The 26,550-nt window shown below is 44.7% G+C and overlaps 1 protein-coding gene across 2 annotated transcripts; it reads left to right on the forward strand.

The window, feature by feature from the left end:
* Positions 1-998: 998 nt before the first annotated feature.
* On the forward strand, positions 999-25,138 carry LOC306939186 (glycerol-3-phosphate acyltransferase 3-like). Of its 2 annotated transcripts, none has more exons than XM_079523721.1 (14): positions 999-1,218; positions 1,588-1,816; positions 4,780-4,834; positions 7,564-7,912; positions 8,923-8,997; positions 14,962-15,051; positions 16,965-17,058; positions 17,543-17,658; positions 17,773-17,828; positions 18,733-18,818; positions 19,424-19,552; positions 19,991-20,070; positions 21,125-21,219; positions 22,216-25,138. In XM_079523721.1, exons 2-14 carry the CDS (start codon positions 1,652-1,654, stop codon positions 22,275-22,277), a joined length of 1,452 nt encoding a protein of 483 aa, XP_079379847.1. In that variant the 5' UTR covers positions 999-1,218; positions 1,588-1,651; the 3' UTR covers positions 22,278-25,138. The 2 variants fall into 2 exon arrangements, with proteins under 2 accessions (XP_079379847.1, XP_079379848.1); XM_079523722.1 differs by having other exon boundaries at positions 1,001-1,218; positions 7,564-7,858; positions 22,216-25,134.
* The last annotated feature ends 1,412 nt before the right edge of the window (positions 25,139-26,550 follow it).

Here is a 26,550-nt window from a genome sequence, read left to right on the forward strand (position 1 = left end):
CAAGGATGTGGTGGAAAGTCTGGTGACGCGAGGTTATTGCAGGCAGTGTTGTACTAGGTTTACCGATTACAATTACATAATCTATCATTTAAACTACCAGTTCAATGGATTTAGATTACTGTTGTGTTTTTGCCCCATGCTGTTAGTAAATTAGTGGCAGAAAGCATAATGGGATTATCTTTATGGAAATGTTTGTAGCATTCATTAGCCTGATAGGGCTGAGGCTGAGCTAAAAAGTGGTCACATAGATCCTGGGTGCTCATTTTTCTTGGCAGAATAAAAGGCTTGATATTCTGGACATTCAGAGTAGACAGTTGTTGGCGTTGCATGAACTTGCATCACTTAAAAGTTGCATGTGTTGCATTCTTGCATGCTGTGTTTTATCATGGACAGTTGGTTGGAGTTGGATTATGGAGCTGCAAACGACTGCAAAACGCATCTGCTAAAATGTAGTTGTAGCTTGTAGGCTAGCCTACACTGAATGCGGGGAATGAGTGAGTGATCATGCAAACATAAACGGAGAATGCGGCCCAACAGTTCCTCCTGCAGAAATGAAATCTCCCCTCAAAAACCCTAGTTGGCTTCCAGTCAGTTCTTCTCTCAACTATAATAATGCACAGAGTACTAGTTCACGGAGTTCTCTGGCAGCATGCAGTGGCAGGTTGCCCTTTAAACACCGCTATGTTTAAACGCAGTCAGCTTGCACGTTTTATGCGCAATCCTCTGATAGGGACGAGGGAAGGGTAACGGGTCAGGTCGCCCCAATTTCATCTCGCCCCAGATTCTTTCCGCCGACCTCACGCCGACAGCTCGGTGCGGCGGTTCTTGTATTCTTTATTTTGTTTTACTGAGAATAAGGTTAGAAATAAGTTTAGGGTTAGGCATAGTTAGGAATAAGGTTAGGTTTAACCGTTTAAGCATATTTTACTTAGATTACTTTAGGAATACCAGGCCGCGCTGTTCCGCCGGCTGTACGCCCGCGGCGAGTTGGTAAAGGGGCGAGCAGTCTCGTATTCAGCCTCCAGTGAGAGGGGGCGTGTTGGTTTGGTTGGTGAGAGAGAGACTCACTCATATGGCTGTAAAAGTTTGTCAGAAGAAGTTTTAAAAACCAAGACAAACCCGTTACACGACTGACTGACTTTAAGTTTAATCCAACTCCAACCCCAAAAACCAGGACCTCTCTTCGCTCAGGAAGATGCTTGACAAGTCGATTTACAGGTATGATTATTATTAAATGAACCCCTGTTGTTTTCCTTCCTTCCACAGCTGTTGCATTAGTTTTGTGGCATATTTGATCGGAACTGAACTATAGAGGCTATACTTAGCGGATACAGGATAGCTAGCCAGCCATATAAATTAGAATGTTATGGATATACATTTCATGTAGCCTATGCATGAAATGGTAGGCTATGGGTAATATCTATGACAGCCAATATAGGGCTAGCACTTACGTTTGCCTACTCGGAAGGAAGGGACTACACTACAGTCAGTCACTCTCACTGTCTCACATCATGTACGTTTAAAGTTAATGATTGAAACAAACATATGAAGATGTTCTCATGCCTTTCCTTTCTTTCCTTGTTGTAGATAATGCTACAGTATGCTACTGTATGATCGCAGTTTTCCACAGTAGTAGTGCTAGTAGCGGTGGATGTCTGCCACTATAGACGACATGGAGGAGCGGTGGGATGTAGCAGTGCTGCTGCTCCAGCTGTGGAGTTCGGGGGTGTTCTGTCTCATCATGCTGCCCGCGATGTTCGGCTGCTCCCTGGGCGTCACCGGCGTGTACATCAAAATCCTGGTCAAAATCTTAAAGGTATCACAGTCAGTCACACACTCGTTTCATACTTTGTGTTTGTTAGCTTTATAGGGTGGAAATGATGACATTTGCCCAGTCGGTCTCCTCAAACCTTTTGATGTCAAGGAAGGAACCCCCAACAGTCTGAGAGTTACAGACCTGTATGTGTCCATTTCCACCCCAAAGAGTCCATTCATGTCAGGGAGACTGGCCTGCATGGACCTGCACTTTTGAGTACCACCAGATCTGACTAGTTATGATATGACTTAAGTTGATCTGGCCTCGATCGGACTCTCTCTGATTCATCCAGGGACGACCATCTTAGTGGGCAGAATGTATGTTGGTTGAAATCAGGTGATATTCTGGGCCAGATCTGACTAGTCTTGGATTGACTTGATCTGGCCCCAATCGAGAGACGTCACTAATTCGTCCAGGTCCTGACCGTGCTTGCAGGGACTGTTTCTCAACCAATAGTCCACACCACGGACTTGCACCAGACAGTGGCCTTGTGGTTAGAGTGTCTGCCCTGAAACTGGGTCATACCAAAGTAAAATTGGGACCCAATGCCTCCCTGCTTGGCACTCTGCATCAAATGGTTGGATTGGGGCGGTCAAATCAACTAATGAAATGATTCCCAAGTGTGGCACGGCTGCAGCTCACCGCTCCTTGGCTGCGGCTCGACAACCGCTCCAAGAGATGGGTCAAATGCAGAGAACAAATTTCACTGTGGTAACGTGTGTGACAAATCGTACGACTATGAGTACATGGTATAATTGTATAAAATCCATGGTATAATTACGTCTGCAGGTGGTCTGTGGGGAAATATGTTTCAAAATACCTTTTTGTTAAATGTTTAAATAAGCTTGAAAGTGAGTAAATTGTGTACTACTACACGCAACAAATTATATCAACTCCTTATCGGTCATTAGAAATATGTCAGTGGTCCTGAGCTCCAAAAAGATAAGAGGGAACTCCCTTTTTCCTGTGGAATGTCTTCACCTCCAACTCCCAGTGAACTTTTTCTGTGGAATGTCTTCACCTCCAACTCCCAGTGAATTTGAACATTGATGCGTCATCATAGGTCACCACCAGGCTTTTTAGTTTCTCAACTAGTGGGGAACAGCCTTCACTTTTCTATGTTTCTAAATCAGTGGTTTCAACCTGTTTCATTTTAAGGCCCACTATTTATTCAGCTTTTGAGCCACGGACCACCATTTGATGCACGTTTAGCCTCTCAGACCCAAAACTAAAGAATATTTTGTTGTCGTTGTCGTTTGTCTACAGTTCCATGCTTTTGGCAAACGATGATCAAAATAACAATTCTTCTACATTCTCTAATTGTGTGGACTTCTTGAAAAATGAAGTAATGCAGATGCTTAACAGTAATGTAACCCTGTAATGTAACTCAAAGAGTTAAAAATCTATAAGGGTTAATTTGGTTACCAACTCTCCATCAGTCAGCTGGGGACCACCTGGAACCCTCAAGGACCACCAGTGGTCCATGATGGACCACCAGTTGAAAACCTCCAGTTCTAGAGAATAGCCTGCAGCAGTGCAGGTTCTCAAACGTTTTAATTTCAAGGAACCCCCATTACTATGAGCGTGTACAAATACAGATCCATTTGGTTCCATTTGTACACTCTCGGGCCCCATTTTCCTCCAGGGTTCAACTGGTTCTCTTCTCTCTCCCCCCCCCCCCCCCCCCCCGCCTAATATTAGGGACTTTAAGCAACGACGGCTACGGCAGTCTGCTCCGGCCACCGGACATGGATCAGTGCTCGATACATAAACCTCCTTGCCGTCGCAGCCCATTTCTACTATGGCAGAACCTACACTTCCACGTAGTGTCTACAACGCCATGTCATAACCATGTTTATTGAAATTATAGCTGTCATACATTTACACTGATTGTTCCATCACCTTTCTTATGCTGTGTAATGTGTTGGCATGCTCTGAATGAAGAAATACTCTAATACACTAATACCATATGCCATATTAACCATTGCTCCAGCACCTTCCTCTTTCCACTGCTGATCATGTCCAGCGCATGTATAAAGAATTAAGCAATATCGGCAAGTCGGCTGACGCGCGACGGGGTGTTTAAAAAATGTGTTTATGTTTGACACATGCTGCATAGATGCGTCACCATGGGAACCAATGTCGCCGTCGCCGACGGCTGTTTGCTTAACGATTTTGACAGCTATGGCGATTGCGTCATAGCCGCCATACTTCCGCGTAGCGGAGCCGTCCTGAAAACAGTTGTTGCTTAAAGTCCCTATTGAATCAGAGTCAGAGTGTTTACACTGAAAAATGAATTGGTTAAAAACCTTAAAACTAAAAGCTGGTAAACCGGAAACCAAAATAATGGCCGCCGGTTCTGTGAAAGCACCAAAGGTTCCAAGAATCCCGAATGGAACCATTTCTAGATCTACCCGATCACACCCGTAAGGGTCCCTGGACCCCACTTTGAGAACCAATGGCAGAGTAGTCGTGCGTTGCCAGACTGTTGTTGCCTCTCGCAATTTCCAAATGCTTCTGTCTGGAGCAACAGAACTTAAGCTCTGATCATGAGTAAAATTATATAAAGCGGAGACTCCGCGCCCACTTCCGTTTCGTCTTCACAGTCACGCACATTTATCCTAATATAAATCAAAAATCATCTAAACATATATAGCTTGCTGCTTAGCAGAATTGGAAATTAAAAAAATAAGCTCTAAAGACATATTTTTGTGAACGGAAATGGCAGCTTCCTTACTTCGGGATTTCGGGAGGTGTTAGTTCCCAGACTCTATAATATAGCATTTGGAGATTGTGGAATATAGTTGTCTGGCTAAACGTGAGACTATACTGGCCTAGTAGCATGCCATGTACTGGAAAAACAGAATCCTGGCAAGTGAGGGAGATTTCAGCACTGTGCGTGCTCGCTCTTACAACATTTTAAAGGTCAGAGGTTATCTGAACATAAGTGTTGTCTTTGACAGTGGGCCACGCTCCGGATCCAGAGAGGCACAGCACGCCCCCTCCCCCGCCCCAATGGTGAGCAAATCATGTTTTAAGCCCTTCCTATGCAGTGGTGTTTTTGGCGGCACATTTTGGTTTTAGTCATAAAAGTCTCTCGAATAGCTTTCATTTATTTTTTGTCACATTTTAGTCACCTGGAATGTTTTAGTGTTTTAGTCTAGTCATAAGATTTTAGTCGACTAAATCTACAGTTGATTTAGTCGACTGAAATGTATTTTGGCGGACCTTGATGCCGCCGTAATGACTGATTTTACACTTGCTGAAAATAGCCGATCTACAAGCTCACAAGAGCTTGTAGATCTGCTATTTTCAGCATGCAACCAAGTGTAAAATGACTTATACTGGATCTCTTGTCCACTCGTCCCTGGCTAACAATTTAGTCTAGTTTGTATTTGTTGAATTTATTTTCACTATATTTAGTCTTAGTCATCGTAGCTTAGTTTTCTAACCAAAACTAAGTATGCACCCCTTACATATGGCTGGATGGTAACCGCAAGGTTGCCAGTTCGAACCTGGGCTCCCCCAGAGTTAGTGTCGAAGTGTCCTTGAGCAAGACACTGAACCCCTAATTGCTCCTGATGTGCTGGTTGGTGCCTTGCATGGTTTCTGCCACCATCAGTGTATGAATGTGTGTGTGAATGGGTGAATGTAATGCATGAATGTAATGCACAATCTATGTAAAGGGCCTTGGATAAAGGCGCTATATAAATGCACCATTTTTATATATAAATGCACCATTTTAAATTCACTCATTCACACACACATTCATACACCGATGGCGGCGGAAACCATGCAAGGCACCAACCAGTACATCAGGAGCAATTAGGGGTTCAGAGTCTTGCTCAAGGACACTTCGACACTAACTGGGGGAGCCGCGGGTTCGAACTGGCAAGCTTGCGGTTACCATCCAGCCACTCTACCCCTGAGCCACTGCCGCCCCTATAACAACACGTTTAGCTGAATTTAAGTATGCAGTATGTGTTAAATTCAATGCTCAATTTAACACCCCCTCCACCGCCTTTTACATTGTAATCTGAAGCCCTGTATTGACATGTTCGTCTCTTGTCAGGTGGGAAACCTCTCTTGAATAGTTTTCATTTAGTTTCAGTCACCTAGAATGTCTTAGTGTTAGTCTAGTTTTAGTCGACTGAATCTACAGTTGATTTAGTCGACTAAAATGTATTTTGGCGGGCCTTGATGCCGTCATAATGACTTATGACTTACACTTTGTAGATCGGCCATTTTCAGCATGCAAATGATGTAAAAAATAAAATAAATGAAAAAAAATTGAAATAAATATTTGTACATTGAAAAACTGTGTACATGGTGACTATAACTATAATCTACCTGATCTTGAGGCCTACAAAACCGGGAACCCCCCCTTTTTTTTAATCAACTAGTCAACTAGTACCAACAAGGTCGACTAGTGGATTTACTAGTCGACTAGTAAACTAGTCGACTAGTTGCTTAATGCCCTAGTCCCTTCCTAACATTTTAGTCTAGTTTTTATTTGTTTGACGAAATTCTCAATATATTTAGTTTTAGTCATCATAGCTTAGTTTTCATTTAGTTTCCATGTAGTTTTCGTCAGTGGAAAAAGGTAGTCGACGAACAATTTTCGTCTTGGTTTTAGTCGACGAAATCAACACTGCTTTTCACTTTTCAAGTTTTATAACGGCAAAAGTAGCAGATCTCCAAGCTCAAAATGCATTGCTTCTTTCGCACCACAACAGCTGGAGATCAGATGGGAGGTTTCCTCCTGACAGCAACGATATTAAAGACATTGGATCCTTTAAGGGAAATAAATACGACTATAGATATTTGGTTACAGAAAGAGGCGAGACGACATTCTTGCTTTTCCTGCATGGCAGAACATTGTGTCCTGTCATACGAAGGAGTTTGAATCAGCTGTTAAAGAACTGACTCCACTCATGTGACTGACACACTGTGTGTGTGTGTGTGTGATGCTGTGTGAGTGTGTGTGCGTGCGCAGCCAGATGGACACACACACACAACTGTCTCAGGGTGATGCAACAACAGATTACATAACTTAAGGCAAGCAGTAACTTGTGCTGCTGCTCACCCATAATACTGCTGTGTGAAATACTCTGTGAGCAGTGGTGCAGCTGCACTGCTTAGTTATAGAAGTAGCATAGATACTCCTTAGTTATAGAAGTAGCATAGATACTCCTTTTAACTACAATGTCCAGTAGTTACTATTTTCAAAATCTATAGTCTTTTAATTAGTTGAGTTATTTGTCTTTGGTGAATATTTGCGTACGTTGGACCAAAGTCAAACCTAAACTCTCTAAAGCAGTGGTTATCAACCAGTGGTCCGGGGACCACCAGTGGTCCTTGAGGGGATTCCAGGTGGTCCCCAGCTAATCATGAGGTTAGGTTATATCTTCCCTTCTTTTCTGGAGTCCTGCCTCAAAGCAGACCAGAGGTAGAAAACTGTCGCTCCCTGATGTCATCGCTAGGGGTGTCCCTAGCGAATAAGCGATGACATCAGGGAGCGACAGTTTTCTAATCAGTAAGCAGGAACTGGGCATGGCAATGAAGGACAGGGAAGTCTGGCGTGGCATTGTGAAATCCATGATCTCGACCGCGGTCAAAAAAATGATGATTGACTACTACTTACTGCTGCTACTACTACTATACTATTGTGTGTGTGTGTGTTTGTTCGTGTGTGCGTGCGTGTATGTGCGTGCGTGTGCTGCGTGCGTGCGTGCGTGCTGTACCAGGAATCATCGCCAGGGAGGGCGGCTCCATGGAGCAGGAGGTGGTGGCCATCCGGCGCTCTCGGACCAGGACCATCGAGGGGAGGCAGTTCGCCGTGAGCGACGCCTTCTACTTCTACAAGAAGGGCCTGGACAGCATCGTGGACGACCAGGTGACCCAGCGCTTCTCCTCGGAGGAGCTGGCCTCCTGGAACCTGCTGACCCGCACCAACCAGAACTTCTACTACGTCAGCCAGCGCCTCACCATCATCTGGGGCCTGGGCGTGTTGGTCCGCTACGGCCTCCTCTTTCCTTTCAGGTCAGTCTGGGGCCTGGGCGTGTTGGTCCGCTATGGGCTCCTCTTTCCTTTCAGGTCAGTCTGGGCGTGTTGGTCCGCTATGGCCTCCTCTTTCCTTTCAGGTCAGTCTGGGCGTGTTGGTCCGCTATGGCCTCCTCTTTCCTTTCAGGTCAGTCTGGGCTGGCGTCTTGTCATCTGGGGCCTGGGCGTGTTGGTCCGATATGGGCTCCTCTTCCCTTTCAGGTCAGTCTGGGCGTGTTAGTCCGCTACGGGCTCCTCTTTCCTTTCAGGTCAGTCTGGGCTGGCGTCTTGTCGAGCAAAACGGGGATAATTGTTTTGTCATAACTGTCTTCCAAATGCTACATAGCAGTGGTTCTGAAATAGTGGGGAAAAAGGGATCCTTGAGGAGGTTCTATAAGGGGGTTCTGCTGCAAAATGAGTTGATATAGCCTCAACATCAGTTTAAAGACTGGGCTCCAGTTTCGTCACCGCTAAACCTCTTATCCCTAAACTTCTTTGCCTTTTTTACTATTTTGAAAAACGTTTTTGAATAGTTAAAATGGCAGTCTACAAGCTATGCCATTTTAACTATTCAAAAATGTTTTGCAAAATAGTAAAAAAGGCAAAGAAGTTTAGGGATAAGGGGTTTAGCGGTGACGAAAATGGAGCTCTTTATCCCGTTCGTCAGTTCCGTTGAATCCGTTCATGAAAATAGTTAAAATGTATATATTTTTTTAATTTCCATTTTTGCTATTAACAACAAGCTGGCTGGGGTTTCGCCTAATTTGATTAACAGTAAGATTTATTTACGTGACTGCGAAAACAGAGGAAGGAAGTGAGTGAGTGAGGGGGAGGCGAACTCACTTTCAGGTCTTGTTGCAAACTCTGTTTTTTTTTGTGAGCCAACAGTCTGTCTCTCTAGAGACTATAGTCAGTCTGACAATGAAACTCTTGCCCCCTCACCTCGGGGACATGCTGAATTGGACAATGACCATGCATGGCTACTGGCCAGCGTGTTTTGGAAGAGGAATAGTACAACAGTATGTACAACTAAAGATGTTTATCAACCCCTGCATGTGTTCTAGGATCACCCTGGCAATCATTGGCTTGGTTTGGCTGGTGGTTGGAACGGCGCTGGTTGGATTCCTGCCCAACAGCAGGTAGGTAGGGCTTTTTCTTTTTATATATAATTTTTTATCCCACTATTTTGTAACCCATTTTTCACCCCTGTGTCAATTATCTAATGTGATCCTGGGCTCTACACACCCTCCGCCAACCTAGTCCCCATATATGGGGGACATGGGGAGAGCAACGGACTTGAACTCATGCTTCCTTCATGCCTGAGTGTCCAAGTTGCTCCTTTACACCTGACAGGGGGGAGTTTCCCTGGTTGGACGTAGCGCGTGGAAGGAACACATTGTTCCAACCTGTTCCTTTCCATGAGGGGGCTTTTGATACGTTTGATACAACCCTTTTCATATCAAGGTCCATTATTTATTCAGCATTTGATCCACTGACTACCATTTGATGACTTTTAGCCTTGGCAGACAGAAAACTAAAGATTTTGTCCACAATTCCATCATGCTGTATTGATGTTGGTACCATTAGGAGAGATAACAGGCTGTGTTGATGTTGGTACCATTAGGAGAGATAACATGATGTTGGTACCATTAGGAGAGATAACATGATGTTGGTACCATTAGGAGAGATAACATGATGTTGGTACCATTAGGAGAGATAACGGGCTGTGTTGATGTTGGTACCATTAGGAGAGATAACAGGCTGTGTTGATGTTGGTACCATTAGGAGAGATAACATGATGTTGGTACCATTAGGAGAGATAACATGATGTTGGTACCATTAGGAGAGATAACATGATGTTGGTACCATTAGGAGAGATAACGGGCTGTGTTGATGTTGGTACCATTAGGAGAGATAACATGATGTTGGTACCATTAGGAGAGATAACATGATGTTGGTACCATTAGGAGAGATAACATGATGTTGGTACCATTAGGAGAGATAACGGGCTGTGTTGATGTTGGTACCATTAGGAGAGATAACATGATGTTGGTACCATTAGGAGAGATAACATGATGTTGGTACCATTAGGAGAGATAACATGATGTTGGTACCATTAGGAGAGATAACAGGCTGTGTTGATGTTGGTACCATTAGGAGAGATAACATGATGTTGGTACCATTAGGAGAGATAACATGATGTTGGTACCATTAGGAGAGATAACATGATGTTGGTACCATTAGGAGAGATAACAGGCTGTGTTGATGTTGGTACCATTAGGAGAGATAACAGGCAAACGTTGACCTAGCAGTGACCACAAGGGTGCGAAGTGGTTGGGAAGAAGTTCAGGGAACTCATGCCATTTTTAACACCCAAGGCCCTTTCATCCCTGAAGATGAAAGGGCACGTGTACTGACTGTACTCTGCCTGAGTCAGGAGCTGCATGACAGCTGATGGAAGTGAGACATGGGCCCTGAAGGTGGAGCATGAAGAGAAGCTGATGGAAGTGAGACATGGGCCCTGAAGGTGGAGCATGAAGAGAAGCTGATGGAAGTGAGACATGGGCCCTGAAGGTGGAGCATGAAGAGAAGCTGATGGAAGTGAGACATGGGCCCTGAAGGTGGAGCATGAAGAGAAGCTGATGGAAGTGAGACATGGGCCCTGAAGGTGGAGCATGAAGAGAAGCTGATGGAAGTGAGACATGGGCCCTGAAGGTGGAGCATGAAGAGAAGCTGATGGAAGTGAGACATGGGCCCTGAAGGTGGAGCATGAAGAGAAGCTGATGGAAGTGAGACATGGGCCCTGAAGGTGGAGCATGAAGAGAAGCTGATGGAAGTGAGACATGGGCCCTGAAGGTGGAGCATGAAGAGAAGCTGATGGAAGTGAGACATGGGCCCTGAAGGTGGAGCATGAAGAGAAGCTGATGGAAGTGAGACATGGGCCCTGAAGGTGGAGCATGAAGAGAAGCTGATGGAAGTGAGACATGGGCCCTGAAGGTGGAGCATGAAGAGAAGCTGATGGAAGTGAGACATGGGCCCTGAAGGTGGAGCATGAAGAGAAGCTGATGGAAGTGAGACATGGGCCCTGAAGGTGGAGCATGAAGAGAAGCTGATGGAAGTGAGACATGGGCCCTGAAGGTGGAGCATGAAGAGAAGCTGATGGAAGTGAGACATGGGCCCTGAAGGTGGAGCATGAAGAGAAGCTGATGGAAGTGAGACATGGGCCCTGAAGGTGGAGCAAGAAGAGAAGCTGATGGAAGTGAGACATGGGCCCTGAAGGTGGAGCATGAAGAGAAGCTGATGGAAGTGAGACATGGGCCCTGAAGGTGGAGCATGAAGAGAAGCTGATGGAAGTGAGACATGGGCCCTGAAGGTGGAGCATGAAGAGAAGCTGATGGAAGTGAGACATGGGCCCTGAAGGTGGAGCATGAAGAGAAGCTGATGGAAGTGAGACATGGGCCCTGAAGGTGGAGCATGAAGAGAAGCTGATGGAAGTGAGACATGGGGCCTGAAGGTGGAGCATGAAGAGAAGCTGATGGAAGTGAGACATGGGCCCTGAAGGTGGAGCATGAAGAGAAGCTGATGGAAGTGAGACATGGGCCCTGAAGGTGGAGCATGAAGAGAAGCTGATGGAAGTGAGACATGGGCCCTGAAGGTGGAGCATGAAGAGAAGCTGATGGAAGTGAGACATGGGCCCTGAAGGTGGAGCATGAAGAGAAGCTGATGGAAGTGAGACATGGGCCCTGAAGGTGGAGCATGAAGAGAAGCTGATGGAAGTGAGACATGGGCCCTGAAGGTGGAGCATGAAGAGAAGCTGATGGAAGTGAGACATGGGCCCTGAAGGTGGAGCATGAAGAGAAGCTGATGGAAGTGAGACATGGGCCCTGAAGGTGGAGCATGAAGAGAAGCTGATGGAAGTGAGACATGGGCCCTGAAGGTGGAGCATGAAGAGAAGCTGATGGAAGTGAGACATGGGCCCTGAAGGTGGAGCATGAAGAGAAGCTGATGGAAGTGAGACATGGGCCCTGAAGGTGGAGCATGAAGAGAAGCTGATGGAAGTGAGACATGGGCCCTGAAGGTGGAGCATGAAGAGAAGCTGATGGAAGTGAGACATGGGCCCTGAAGGTGGAGCATGAAGAGAAGCTGATGGAAGTGAGACATGGGCCCTGAAGGTGGAGCATGAAGAGAAGCTGATGGAAGTGAGACATGGGCCCTGAAGGTGGAGCATGAAGAGAAGCTGATGGAAGTGAGACATGGGCCCTGAAGGTGGAGCATGAAGAGAAGCTGATGGAAGTGAGACATGGGCCCTGAAGGTGGAGCATGAAGAGAAGCTGATGGAAGTGAGACATGGGCCCTGAAGGTGGAGCATGAAGAGAAGCTGATGGAAGTGAGACATGGGCCCTGAAGGTGGAGCATGAAGAGAAGCTGATGGAAGTGAGACATGGGCCCTGAAGGTGGAGCATGAAGAGAAGTGAGACATGGGCCCTGAAGGTGGAGCATGAAGAGAAGTGAGACATGGGCCCTGAAGGTGGAGCATGAAGAGAAGTGAGACATGGGCCCTGAAGGTGGAGCATGAAGAGAAGTGAGACATGGGCCCTGAAGGTGGAGCATGAAGAGAAGTGAGACATGGGCCCTGAAGGTGGAGCATGAAGAGAAGCTGATGGAAGTGAGACATGGGCCCTGAAGGTGGAGCATGAAGAGAAGCTGATGGAAGTGAGACATGGGCCCTGAAGGTGGAGCATGAAGAGAAGCTGATGGAAGTGAGACATGGGCCCTGAAGGTGGAGCATGAAGAGAAGCTGATGGAAGTGAGACATGGGCCCTGAAGGTGGAGCATGAAGAGAAGCTGATGGAAGTGAGACATGGGCCCTGAAGGTGGAGCATGAAGAGAAGCTGATGGAAGTGAGACATGGGCCCTGAAGGTGGAGCATGAAGAGAAGCTGATGGAAGTGAGACATGGGCCCTGAAGGTGGAGCATGAAGAGAAGCTGATGGAAGTGAGACATGGGCCCTGAAGGTGGAGCATGAAGAGAAGCTGATGGAAGTGAGACATGGGCCCTGAAGGTGGAGCATGAAGAGAAGCTGATGGAAGTGAGACATGGGCCCTGAAGGTGGAGCATGAAGAGAAGCTGATGGAAGTGAGACATGGGCCCTGAAGGTGGAGCATGAAGAGAAGCTGATGGAAGTGAGACATGGGCCCTGAAGGTGGAGCATGAAGAGAAGCTGATGGAAGTGAGACATGGGCCCTGAAGGTGGAGCATGAAGAGAAGCTGATGGAAGTGAGACATGGGCCCTGAAGGTGGAGCATGAAGAGAAGCTGATGGAAGTGAGACATGGGCCCTGAAGGTGGAGCATGAAGAGAAGCTGATGGAAGTGAGACATGGGCCCTGAAGGTGGAGCATGAAGTGAGACATGGGCCCTGAAGGTGGAGCATGAAGTGAGACATGGGCCCTGAAGGTGGAGCATGAAGTGAGACATGGGCCCTGAAGGTGGAGCATGAAGTGAGACATGGGCCCTGAAGGTGGAGCATGAAGAGAAGTGAGACATGGGCCCTGAAGGTGGAGCATGAAGAGAAGTGAGACATGGGCCCTGAAGGTGGAGCATGAAGAGAAGTGAGACATGGGCCCTGAAGGTGGAGCATGAAGAGAAGTGAGACATGGGCCCTGAAGGTGGAGCATGAAGAGAAGTGAGACATGGGCCCTGGATGTGGAGCATGAAGAGAAGTGAGACATGGGCCCTGGATGTGGAGCATGAAGAGAAGTGAGACATGGGCCCTGGATGTGGAGCATGAAGAGAAGTGAGACATGGGCCCTGGATGTGGAGCATGAAGAGAAGTGAGACATGGGCCCTGGATGTGGAGCATGAAGAGAAGTGAGACATGGGCCCTGGATGTGGAGCATGAAGAGAAGTGAGACATGGGCCCTGGATGTGGAGCATGAAGAGAAGTGAGACATGGGCCCTGGATGTGGAGCATGAAGAGAAGCTGAACAGAGCAGAGATGAGGATGATCAGATGGATGTGTGGTGTGTCACTGAGGGACAGAAAGACCCAGTGCAGAGCTGAGACAGAGGATGGGAGTGGAGGCCATAGTGGATGTGGTGAGGAGAGGCAGACTGCGATGGTACAGCCACGTAGTAAGGAAGGAAGAGAACGATTGGGTGAAGAAGTAATGTCTATTGACTTAGAGGGGACAAGACCCAGTGGCCGGCCTAAGAAGACCTAGCATTAACTTAGAGGGACAAGACCCAGTGGACGGCCTAAGAAGACCGGGCAGACCACCGTGTTGGCTGACATGAAAGCGCTCGGCATCGACCACAAGGCGGCCATGGACCGTTCCCGGTGGAGGAAAGCCATATCGAGAGTCCAGTCCAACCCAGCGGTGCCTGGAAAGCGGACTTTAAACTGATGATGATGATCATGATGATGATGTAGACTTCTTGTATTAAAATTAACAATAATTTAACTCTTGAGAGATCTAACAAGGGTCAGTTTGGTTACCAACTCTCCATCATTTAGCTAGGGACCACCTGGAACCCCCTCAGGGACCACTGGTTGAAAACCTCTGCTTTAAACTGTTGCTGTGTTTGTGTTTGATATATTATATATAATATTATAATTATTTTCTGCTTTTGTGTGTGTCGTCGTAGTGCAAAGAGCTGGCTGAGTGAGCTGGTCCATATTATTTATTATTTTCCTGTTTTTCTGTGTGTCGTAGTGCATAGAGCTGGCTGAGTGAGCTGGTCCATATTATTTATTATTTTCCTGTTTTTCTGTGTCGTAGTGCAAAGAGCTGGCTGAGTGAGCTGGTCCATATTATTTATTATTTTCCTGTTTTTCTGTGTCGTAGTGCAAAGAGCTGGCTGAGTGAGCTGGTCCATATTATTTATTATTTTCCTGTTTTTCTGTGTCGTAGTGCAAAGAGCTGGCTGAGTGAGCTGGTCCATATTATTATTATGTTCTGTTTCTCTGTGTCGTAGTGCAAAGAGCTGGCTGAGTGAGCTGGTCCATATTATTATTATGTTCTGTTTTTCTGTGTCGTAGTGCAAAGAGCTGGCTGAGTGAGCTGGTCCATATTATTATTATGTTCTGTTTCTCTGTGTCGTAGTGCAAAGAGCTGGCTGAGTGAGCTGGTCCATGTGACGTGCTGGAGGATCTGTGCCAGAGGTCTCTCTGCCACCGTCCGTTACCACAACAAGTCAGTCGGGGGGGCAGGATGGGGACCATTAGAACTGCTGTCATGCTGATGGCTTGCTTCATAATTGTAAAAACAGTTGAGGAGGGAGACCACTGTACAACGTTTAATACCTTCAAACAACTTTTTTCGAAAAGCTTTGCTTAGGCAAAACGAACACACAATTGGCTTAAAATGTCTGTTTTCTTTTGTACAAAAACTAGTGGTCTGTAAAATTGTTTGTTTGACTAAACACAAGTTGTAAAAATAGCTGTTTGTAGGCATTGAAACTATTCTTTTGCATTGGATTTTTGCCTCCTTAGGAACCCTCTAGGACTCTCCAGGTTTGTGCGTACCACTAAAACTAAGACGAAAAATGTTCGACTACCTTTTTTCACTGACAAAAACTAAATGAAAACTAAGCTATGATGACTAAAATCGCGCGCCACTTGGTGGCGCGCTAGGAGCTTGTAGATCTGCTATTTTTCAATAGCTAAAGTATAACATAATGCTAAGTTAAAACACCAAAAGGGGTTCCCGTCCAGAATGGGTTAAACCCATTTAGACCTGAGGCCGATTAAAAAAGAAAAAAGAAAAAAAAGAAAAAATGGCTTCAACTAATTCATGTCAAGGACCCCCAGAATTAGAAAATATGTTGTTCCAGGAACCCCCCCCCCAGAAGCAAAGATTTGAGTTCACTCAACGTTCACTCTGAAAGAATGTATATTCAAAGACTTGTGCCACATTTTCACGATTTTTCAAAAATAGCTAAAGAAAAACCTAATGCTTAAAACACCAAAAGGGGTTAACGGTTAACACGTCAGCCGATTCAAATACGAATCAAGATTATTTGACTGCATTGACAATGTCCCGCTCTAGGGTGTCTGCAGAATAACAAATCATAGCTCTGTGAGGAAGAGCTTTTGTCATGATATAGAGCGTCGCAGTCCCGCCTCCTACCCTGGACCAGGAAATGAAACCCAATGCATTATTCTCATAGACATTTCTTAAAGTATTTATTTAAAGACGGTTACGCCGCGGACAAAGCCAACTCGAGTCGTGACAACTCATGACAACACAAACAATATTTTGGACCAAACAAATAATTAGAAAGAAGAAAAAAACGGCAGGTTACAACACTTTTTGTTGTTTTTCTTCTTTGTAATTATTTGTTTTGTCCAAAATATTGTTTGTGTTGTCATGAGTTGTCACGACTCGAGTTGGCTTTGTCCGCGGCGTAACCGTCTTTAAATAAATACTTTAAGAAATGTCTATGAGAATAATGCATTGGGTTTCATTTCCTGGTCCAGGGTAGGAGGCGGGACTGCGACGCTCTATATACTGTATATATCTTATATTAACACATTTAGACCTGAGGACGATTCTACAAATGTCTTCTAAATCCTGACAGTTTTCTGAACAACCCCATGTTTCTATGTCAGTCATTCTCAAACATTTTCATATCAAGGACCCCCCCAAGATTATATGTAATTGGCTGCCGACCCCCATCTGAAGATATGTTGTTCCAGGGAACCCCCCCAGAAGCAAAGATTTTAGTTAAAAACGTTGGTTCTGAGAGAATATATACCGTATTCAAAGATTTGCGACCCATTTTCACGATTTAAGAAAAATAGCAGACCTACAAGCTCGTAGCGCGGCACTTGGTGCCGCGCTACGAGCTTGTAGATCTGCTATTTTTCAATAGCTAAAGTATAACATAATCCCGCCCAAAATTAATTAAAAATTGCCTTTGGAGTTATAGTCTAGACAGCAGGTGTCACATACATAACGTCCGATTTTGATTGGCCAAGCTTCACGCAACGCAATGTTTTGATCAGTGTTTCTGTGTGCTGCTAGATTTGCCTAAAAAAATCAAGTTGGAGTGAGTGAGAAAGATTTGCTAAACCGCATGCACATGTTGCTTCTTACTGTCGTAGGGAGAATCGTCCGAAGAAAGGAGGGATATGTGTAGCAAACCACACCTCACCTATTGACGTCGTCATCTTGGCTAGCGATGGATGTTATGCAATGGTGGGTATGATCGAAAACACATCACTGAGATTTGATAGGTAGTGTGAGGGATATTTCTTGGTTAAAACAAATGTTTCGTCCATAGGTTAAATATCTCTGATAGTAATCATTGCTATAGGATAGATTATAGAGTGTTTGTTCAGTAAATTGCAATAACATTTCACTCCTTGTACTTGTAGAAGTTAGTGACAAATAAAACCATCCTTGATGGTCGGTCTCCAGCTCTTTATTAAAAAGAACCACCTAATCTCGCTCTAGAGATTCTACTCCCGTGTGACTGAACTTCTCACCCTATCTCTACGGGAGATGCCAGCCACCCGTCGAAGAAAACTAATTTCGTCCATATTCGTGACCATTATTCTTTCGGTCATGACCCACAATATAGAGCCATTTATTTTAAAGCACCCCTACACTACTATTTTATATTTGGTCTAGTGTTGTTCAGAACCCTAAATGTTCTCCCCTCCTCCGCACGTCTCCCCAGGTGGGCCAGATCCACGGGGGTCTGATGGGGGTCCTCCAGAGGTCCATGGTCAAGTCCTGTCCCCACGTGTGGTTCGAGAGGTCAGAGATGAAGGACCGCCTCACCGTGCTCAACCGGTGAGACTACAGCAGCACACACTCACACAAGTATACTAGAGGGAGATGATGTTTCTGTCCCTGTGTGTCTATATGTGTCTGTGTGTTATTAAAATGTTTCCGTCTCATTCACAGACTGACAAATCATGTTGCGGCAAAGAACAAACTGCCCATCCTGATCTTCCCTGAAGGTAATCTGAAAAACACTCACCTCTTCTCTTCCACCTAATAGGCCAGTCAATCTAAGCTAAAAAGTAGTGATGCACCGAGTATTCGGCCGCAGAAAATGGCAAAAAAAATGCATTTTCGGCGTAGTGTATGCAATTAATGCATTTAAAAGTGCTGAATACATGTTTTATGGACCCATAATAGTGATTATTATTTAAGTTAAGTTTTGCCATAATCATGTATTTTGCCATACCGGTAATCAGCCATGACAGCAATGGTAGGAAAAAAGATATATAATATTAATCATATTCAGCTATTTGGTATACGGTATTCGGCCAACTGTTGCCTATATTCGGTTTCGGCCAAGAATTTCCCTTTCGGTGCATCCCTACTAAAAAGGGGCGTGACCCAATATAAATTGCAATGGTAATCGTTTCAATGTACAGAATATTGTTTTTGATAGTATATTGTTTAGAGTGATGCTATATGTTCCTGGTTTACCTGTGATCCTATAGCTTACCGAGGCACTACACACTGTCTCTCTGCATCACTGTTGTTTTTGGCAGCAAATTTCTATTTTAGTTTTAGTCATAGCAAGTAATAGCAATTAGTCATACTGTCATAGTCTTTGGGATAAAACTATTTTAGTTTTAGTCATAGTCTTTGGGATAAAACATTTTGGCGGGCCTTGATGAAGTTGCAATGACTGATTTTACGCTTGCTGAAAATAGCCGATCTACAAGCTCACAACGCGTCGCGCTGTGACGCGTTGTGAGCTTGAGAACATTTTTCGTCTTGGTTTTAGTCGACGAAATCAACACTGCTCTGCATTTGATGGATGTTGCTTAAAATAAGATGATTTTTGATGATGCCTACATTGTATAATAACTCTCTCTCTCTCTCACACACACACACACACACACACAGGAACGTGCATCAACAACACATCCGTCATGATGTTTAAGAAGGGGTGTTTTGAAATCGAAGGAACAATATATCCAGTTGCTATCAAGGTATGATCGTCTTAACTACATTATATGTTTGTGTCATTGTGATATGATGTTCTGGTTTCAATATGAATTCTCATGAATAAATTGGATATAGGTATTACTATGTTTTAAAGCTGCAAAGATAAAAAACATGCAGTAATCCTGGTCTCTAAACTGCCTCCCCCTGGCCAGCCGGGGCAACTGATGGAGGGGAAAGGAACTGGTTGGAATAACGTGTTCCTTCCACGCGCTACGTCCAACCGGGGAAACTCCTCCCCTCCTGTCAGGTGAAAAGAAGCAGCTTGGACTCCTCATGCATTGAAGGCAGCATGAGGTCATATTTTTATGATGAGCAGTAAGGGAGGGCAAGATACTTCACTTTGGAATGTCATGCAATACCTCTTGTCAACCAGTAGGTGGTCCTCCCTGACCACAATATGTAGAGTAGGCAGACCATCTCCAACCACACATGTTAGTAGTTTTATTGTAACCGTCAAAAATATGTGACAAGGAAAATAAAACCTTTCAGAGGTGTGTTATCTCATCTCTTAATCATTTCCTATAACTATCTCTAACAAGTAGCTTTTCTTTGACTAACACAAATTTGCTTCCCCCCCCCCCCCCCCCAGTATGACGCGCGTTTTGGAGATGCCTTCTGGAACAGTGCCAAGTACAACATGGTCAGCTATCTGCTCCGGATGATGACCAGCTGGGCTATCGTGGTCAATGTGTGGTACCTCCCTCCAATGAGGAGACGGGTTAGTAGTCAATGTGTGGTACCTTCCTCCAATTAGGAGACGGGTACGTAGGCCCAGTTAGTGGTCAAGGTGTGGTACCTCCCTCCAATTAGGAGACGGGTACGTCAGCCCAGTTAGTGGTCAAGGTGTGGTACCTCCCTCCAATGAGGAGACGGGTACGTAGGCCCAGTTAGTGGTCAAGGTGTGGTACCTCCCTCCAATTAGGAGACGGGTACGTCAGCCCAGTTAGTCCCAGTTAGCCCATCCGTCTTTCATTGCAGCTCAAAAGGCTTCAGAACACACAGAGAAACCCCCAGACCACAGAAAACCCACTGAATGTTAAAAGTTCAGGTTGTGTGGGTGTAATTGAAGTCATACAACCTAAAATAAATGAAAATGTATGTCATGAAACCTTTAAACATACTGCCTTTGAGTAATTCCTTCTCATTGTGTTCATAGGATGGGGAGGATGCAGCCCTTTTTGCCAACAGAGTGAAGTCTGTCATCGCTCGCCGGGGAGGGCTGCTGGACCTGGCTTGGTAATGAACCATTAAATAGTAAAACAAATGAACAAAAAGGTGTTTTTGATATAATCTTTCACTGGTATATTTTTCACAATAACCACTCCAATAACCAGACAACGTACCTAAACACTATTTTTTTTTAAGATGTTTTTTTTGCGGCTTACGCCTTTTATTGGTTTTTGAAGGGACAGACAGTAGGCTGACAGGAAACGGGAGAGAGATGGGGGAAGACATGCAGTAAAGGCCGTGTCGGGCTCGGGAGTCGAACCCGCGGCACACTGCGACTGGATTACCAGTCGGGTGCCCAGACGGTTACGCCACCGCCTGGGCCCTAAACACTATTAAATGGTATTTTTATGTGAGAGTGTCTGCCCCGAGTAGTATATAGTGTGTAAGTTATAAATTGGGCATTACAACGCCATCACAGCGTGCTAATCAACTAAAATCAACATTTCAGATGACTAAAATATGACAAACTATAAATGGAATTGTACACAAAAGACTAGGACTAAAACGACATCAAAATGTCCTGTCAAAATTAACTTCTTCGCCACTTTTCTTTTTTTCTGAAACATGAATGGTCTCAGAAATGTCACGATTTCTTCAGCTGGTCGATCTAAATTAAGTCTTGAGATTGTATTTATTGTCTCCACCAGGCCGAAGGCATGGGGAGAGAGTATGTTTTGCACTCCTCGTGTGTGTGTGTGTGTGTGTGTGTGTGTGTGCGTGTGTCCGTCTGTGAACAGCTAATCTCCGGCACCGTTAACCCGGTAGATGCCAAATTTTGCACACACTCCCTGGATGCCAACGATGAACCTCTGCCCCAAACTTTCTAGAACGGCCTGTTATAGCGCCACCAAGAGGCCGACTTTTGAAAAAAAAATTGTTCAAGACCTTTCCGATATTTCAGATTCCACCCTAATTGGCTAACATTGGCTTTCAAAGTTTGCAGGATTGGCCCGTTTTGTGACATCTTTCACAGACTTTCCTACTAGGCTGAGGAATATATCCCACCGTTTTCACATTGGCCTGTTATTTAGCTTTATTCCATGTGGTTGGTTCTGTGCAGGGATGGAGGACTGAAGCGGGAGAAGGTGAAGGAGTCGATGAAACAGGAGCAGCAGAAGCTCTATAGCAACATGGTGGGAGCTCCCAGGCACAACGGTACCCTATTATAATAATAAAACTTTATTTGTATAGCACCTTTCATGACATGAAATGCAGCTCAAAGTGCTTTACACAAAAAAGAAAAGAAAGGCAGGGCATAAACAATACAGTGAGGACATGAATAACATTTTTTTTAAAAGACAAATAAATCAATTAAAAGCAAGGGTGTAGAAGTGGGTCTTGAGCTGAGCTTTAAAAATGTCTACAGAGGCTGCCTGTCGAAGGTACAGTGGGAGTTTGTTCCACGCCGTCGGCCCGTAGAAGCAAAAAGCTGCTTCCCCGTATCTTTTAGTTGCCATTTTTTTAGGCAAAGCGAGCAGGCCAGCAGTGGAAGACCTTAGGGGGCGGTTTGGGACATATTTCGGCAGGCCATTGAGAGCTTTATAAACAAGTAAAATAATTTTAAAATCAATCCTAAAAACAACCGGAAGCCAGTGCAATGAGGCCAAGACTGGAGTAATATGTTCTCTCATCTTAGTTCTAGTTAAGACTCTGGCTGCTGCATTTTGGACAAGTTGTAATCTGTCAGTTGATTTCTTAGGCAATCCAGAAAAAAGTGCATTGCAGTAATCAAGCCGAGAAAAAACAAAGGCGTGGATTAGCGTTTTTGCATCGTCCAGTGACAAATAGGCTCTGATTCGTGCAATATTTCTAAGATGAAAAAAGGCAACATGATTAATGTGTGAATTAAAATTCAGTTCAGAATCAATAATGATCCTTCTTTACTGTACTGTTACTTTCTACAGTCAGGTTGCCAAGTCTGCTTTTTATCGATTCTTTCTGCTCACTAGAACCGATTATGAGAACTTCTGTCTTATCCTCATTTAGCTTGAGAAAGTTCTCACTCATCCAGCATTTGATGCTAGACAGACAGGTCAACAGCGGGTCTAAGGCACAGGGATCATCTGGAGCTACAGAAAGATATGGTTGGGTATCATCAGCATAGAAATGAAAATTGACTCCGTGATTGGTAATGAGTTCTCCCAATGGCAGTATGTACAGGGAGAATAACAGAGGACCAAGAATCGAGCCCTGTGGAATACCAGAACCGATGACACCAGCTCTACAGCAACATGGAGCTCCCAGGCACAACGGTACTCTATGACACCAGCCTTATCAAGCCGGGTTCTTATGGAGCGAGTGTAGGCATAATTTAGGAATACCTGGTGGTTCCGAGGTTATCGGATTAGACCTGGGGCGATCGGCCTGTTTTGGGTCCAGGGACGAGCGTGCTTTGGGGCCAGGGGGCGAGTGTTCTTGTACTCCTTTGTCATGCTACTGGAATCATATACATTTTCTAGTGCAAAATGTGAATGCCATGCCCATCAACGTTCTCTCGTTGGTGAAGGACACATTTTTCGGTTACAAAATCAAAAGGAAAAAATGCGTGCTGGTCCAACAACTTTATGAGGCCGTTTCTCTTTGATGTCATACATGTTCTATTCATTATTTGTTTGAACTGGTATTCAAGGTGTTCTCTATGACTAAAAACAACAACAGTCATGGTGTGAACCATATCTAGAGCCCTACGTTTCATATGTCACGTTCAGTTTGTGCCTTTCTTTCTTTTTTTCCTTTTTCTGAAATGTTATTTGAAGGGTTTTGGTCATTCCAGTGTTCTTCTGTTGGCGTAGGGACCTATTTTGACCACCGGGAGGCAGTGTTTGACAACATTCTAACAAGACCATAGTAGTATTGTAGCAGTATTATTATTAATAATAGTAATAATAATAATTATAATTAATAAATAATAATGATAATGACAATACACTCACATTCACCAAATCCATGAAACAAATGTATGTGTTATGAACAGTGTTAATGTACAATGTTTGAAATGTGTTTGACCGACAATGATGATGTTTGACTGACTATATCATACAGTATGTGGTTAATAATACAGATATTTGCTATTTTTTAATTATCATAATTATATCAGTGATATGACACCCATTAAGGTTTATATAAATATTCAATAATTGTGACCCAAATTTATATATTGAACTGCTTTTTATACGTATATGAATCTGTAATTGTAGTAAAATTTAGTGAACGCTACAATCTTGACCTCACTGTATATAGTCGTTTTAATATATCTTCAAACCCAGATAATTATGCATTACATGGTCTTATACTGCACAATATATACAGTATTAATGCTATACAGCAGAGGTTTTCAACCTTTTTCATATCGAGGTCCATTATTTATTCATCGTTTGAGCCACGGAACCACCATTTGATGACATTTAGCCTCTCGGACCCAAAACTAAAAAATATTTGTATTGTCGTTGGATAACATTTTGTCCAACAACTCCATGCTGTATTGATGTTGGTACCATTAGGAGAGATAACAGGCAAAACGTTGATCAAAAAGTACAATTCTTCTACATTCTCTAATTGTGTAAGACTTCTTGTGAATTAAGGAATTGAGTAATGCAGATGTTTAAACAATAATGTGTCTATCTTGAGAGTGCACGGTCCATTTGGCGTTAAAGAGCTATCAGGGTCCATTTGGTTACCAACTCTCCATCATTTAACTAGGGGGACCACCGGGAACACCCTCTCTCAAGGACCACTGGTGGGTGGGTGGTCCCCGGACCACTGGTGGGTGGGTTGTCGGTCCCCGGACCACTGGTGGGTGGGTGGTCCCCGGACCACTGGTGGGTGGGTTGTCGGTCCCCGGACCACTGGTGGGTGGGTAGTCCCCGGACCACTGGTTGAAAACCACTGCTATATACACTTTGATTACAGACCAACTTAACTGTGCCGCAACACAGTGCATATTTATTCCATAATAGCCACCAGATATTATGCTGTATTTTGCCTTTTACATTATTGTATGTAGGATAAAACTGTTACTGTACGTTTGATTATTAATAACATCTGATGGAAATGATGTCATGACATTATTAACCCATTTCGACCTGAGAACAGTTTTCTGAAAAACGACTGTTTCTGTCGGTGGTTCTCAAAGTTAATCATGTCAAGGACCCCCAGCATGTCAAGGACCCCCAGCATGATATGTATTTGGCCGCAGAACCCCATCTCAAAATATGTTGCCCTCCAGAAGCAAAGATTTGAGTTAAAACGTTCGCTGTGAAAGAATATATATTCAAAGATTTTCACACATTTTCACAGATAGCCGATCTACAAGCTCATAGCACTGCACTCGGTGCCGCGCTATGAGCTTGTAGATATGCTATTTTTCAACAGCTAAGGTTTAAAATAATGGTTCGATCAAGTGGTTAAAAGCTGTAAGCGCGACCTCGAGTCTAAATGGGTTATAAAATATAAACTAAATGGTTACAGTTTGAGGAGGGCAGTGTCCCCCTCCTCGAGGAGGGCAGTGTCCCCCCCCTCGAGGAGGGCAGTGTCCCCCCCCCTCGAGGAGGGCAGTGTCCCCCTCCTCCAGGAGGGCAGTGTCCCCCTCCTCGAGAGGAGGGCAGTGTCCTCCTCCTCGAGAGGAGGGCAGTGTCCCCCTCCTCGAGAGGAGGGCAGTGTCCCCCTCCTCGAGGAGGGCAGTGTCCCCCTCCTCCTCCTCGAGGAGGGCAGTGTCCTCCTCCTCCAGGAGGGCAGTGTCCTCCTCCTCGAGTCTTTAAGATTCCTGTTTGTTTTGTTGTTGTAAGAAGCAGAGAGATGCATGCACGGGCCTAGTGGAGGAGAGAGAGAGAGAGAGATGTTGAAGTGAGGGAACAGTCGGGCACGGTCGTGTGTCAAATGGAAATCCCTCCACATGTTTACTGTGACGACCGCTTTAATAAAGAAAAGCAGAAGACTGTGAAATAGCCTTTGAGTTATTCTTACACACACAGCCCAGCTTAAGCCCGGGCTTAAGACTCTTCTAGTAGCCTTATACGGCCGACGCGTATAGCTGATCTACAAGCTCACGACGCGCTGCGACCGCACAACGCCGTGAGCTTGTAGATCGGCTATTTTCCGGGGGCTCGGCGGCGCGAGAAAGCATCAACAATTTGCAGCCTCTGTCTGTCTGTGTGTCACACACACACACACACACACACACACACACACACGAGTGGAGATCCCAGACCAATTCAAGTACCCCCTCCTTTAATAACACAAGCAACAAATCCTTGCAAACTGGAATCGCTCGAACGAGAGAAATGTTTGTTCTTTCCTTAACAAGATTATGAATTATTAATGGGATCCAAAGCCCATTTTATAACCTTATTTCTGGGAGGTGGGATTGTGGGGTGGGGGGGGTTGGTGGACCGCCACACCACCGGCCGTGTGTGATGTATGTGTCCCCACATCTTTTAGATCCAATTTAACCCGTTTAGGACTAGGACTAGGATCCAACCCGTCTAGGACTAGGATTTAACCCGTCTAGGACTAGGATCCAATTTAACCCGTTTAGGACCGACGTCGGAATAAATAAAAAGTCTTCTGAAAGAATATTTATTCAAAGATTTTTCAAAAATAGCAGATCTACAAGCTCATAGCGCGCCACTCGGTGGCGCGCTATGAGCTTGTAGATCTGCTATTTTTCAATAGCTAAATTATAACAATGTTTAAAACACCAAAATGGGTTCCCGCCTGGAATGGGTTAACCGTCTAGGACTGGAGACTCAGATTCTATACAAAATGTCTTCTAAAATCATGACTGTTTTCTGAAAAACCCTTATGTTTCTCAAACTATTTTCTCAAACCCCCCCCCCCCCCCCCCCGCATCTGAAAATATGTTGTTCCAGGTCCCCCCCCCCCCCAGAAGCAAAGCTACAACTTAAACAACGTTCACTGTGAAAGAATATATTATATATTCAAAGATTTGCGTCAACATTTTCACAATTAAAAAAATAAAAAATAGCAGATCTATAAGCTCGTAGCGCGGTACCGAGTGCCGCGCTACGAGCTTGTCGATCTGCTTTTTTTTTTTCTAACAGCTATAGAGTTTAAAATAACTGGTTAAAGTGGTTAAACGTTATAAAAAGCGTCACACAGATGGCGTTTCCCCGTCCTGAATGGGTTAAAGTGATTCAGATAGATTTGGAAGGGACATCATAAAAGGCATGCCGTTGACCCCTTTGCTACCCCTCCCCCCCCTCTCCCCCCCACCCCGGAGGTCCAGCCGAATAATGCAGACTCCATACTATACTCAAACATGTTGATTAGATTAAGCTCAATTTCACTTTTTTATTCTTTATCTTTATGCTACCAGAGTGTGATCCATACAAATGCAATGCAGGTACACTCACTAAATATGAATATTATTCTACCAAATCGAATCATTTGTTTGCAGGCAGAGAATGTTAGTTCATGGAGGACATCATTTTAACCTATTCTGAACGGGAACCCCTTTTGGTGTTTTAA

The sequence above is a fragment of the Electrona antarctica genome (assembly GCF_951216825.1).
Source record: "Electrona antarctica genome assembly, chromosome: 16".
Classification (NCBI taxonomy): domain Eukaryota; kingdom Metazoa; phylum Chordata; class Actinopteri; order Myctophiformes; family Myctophidae; genus Electrona; species Electrona antarctica.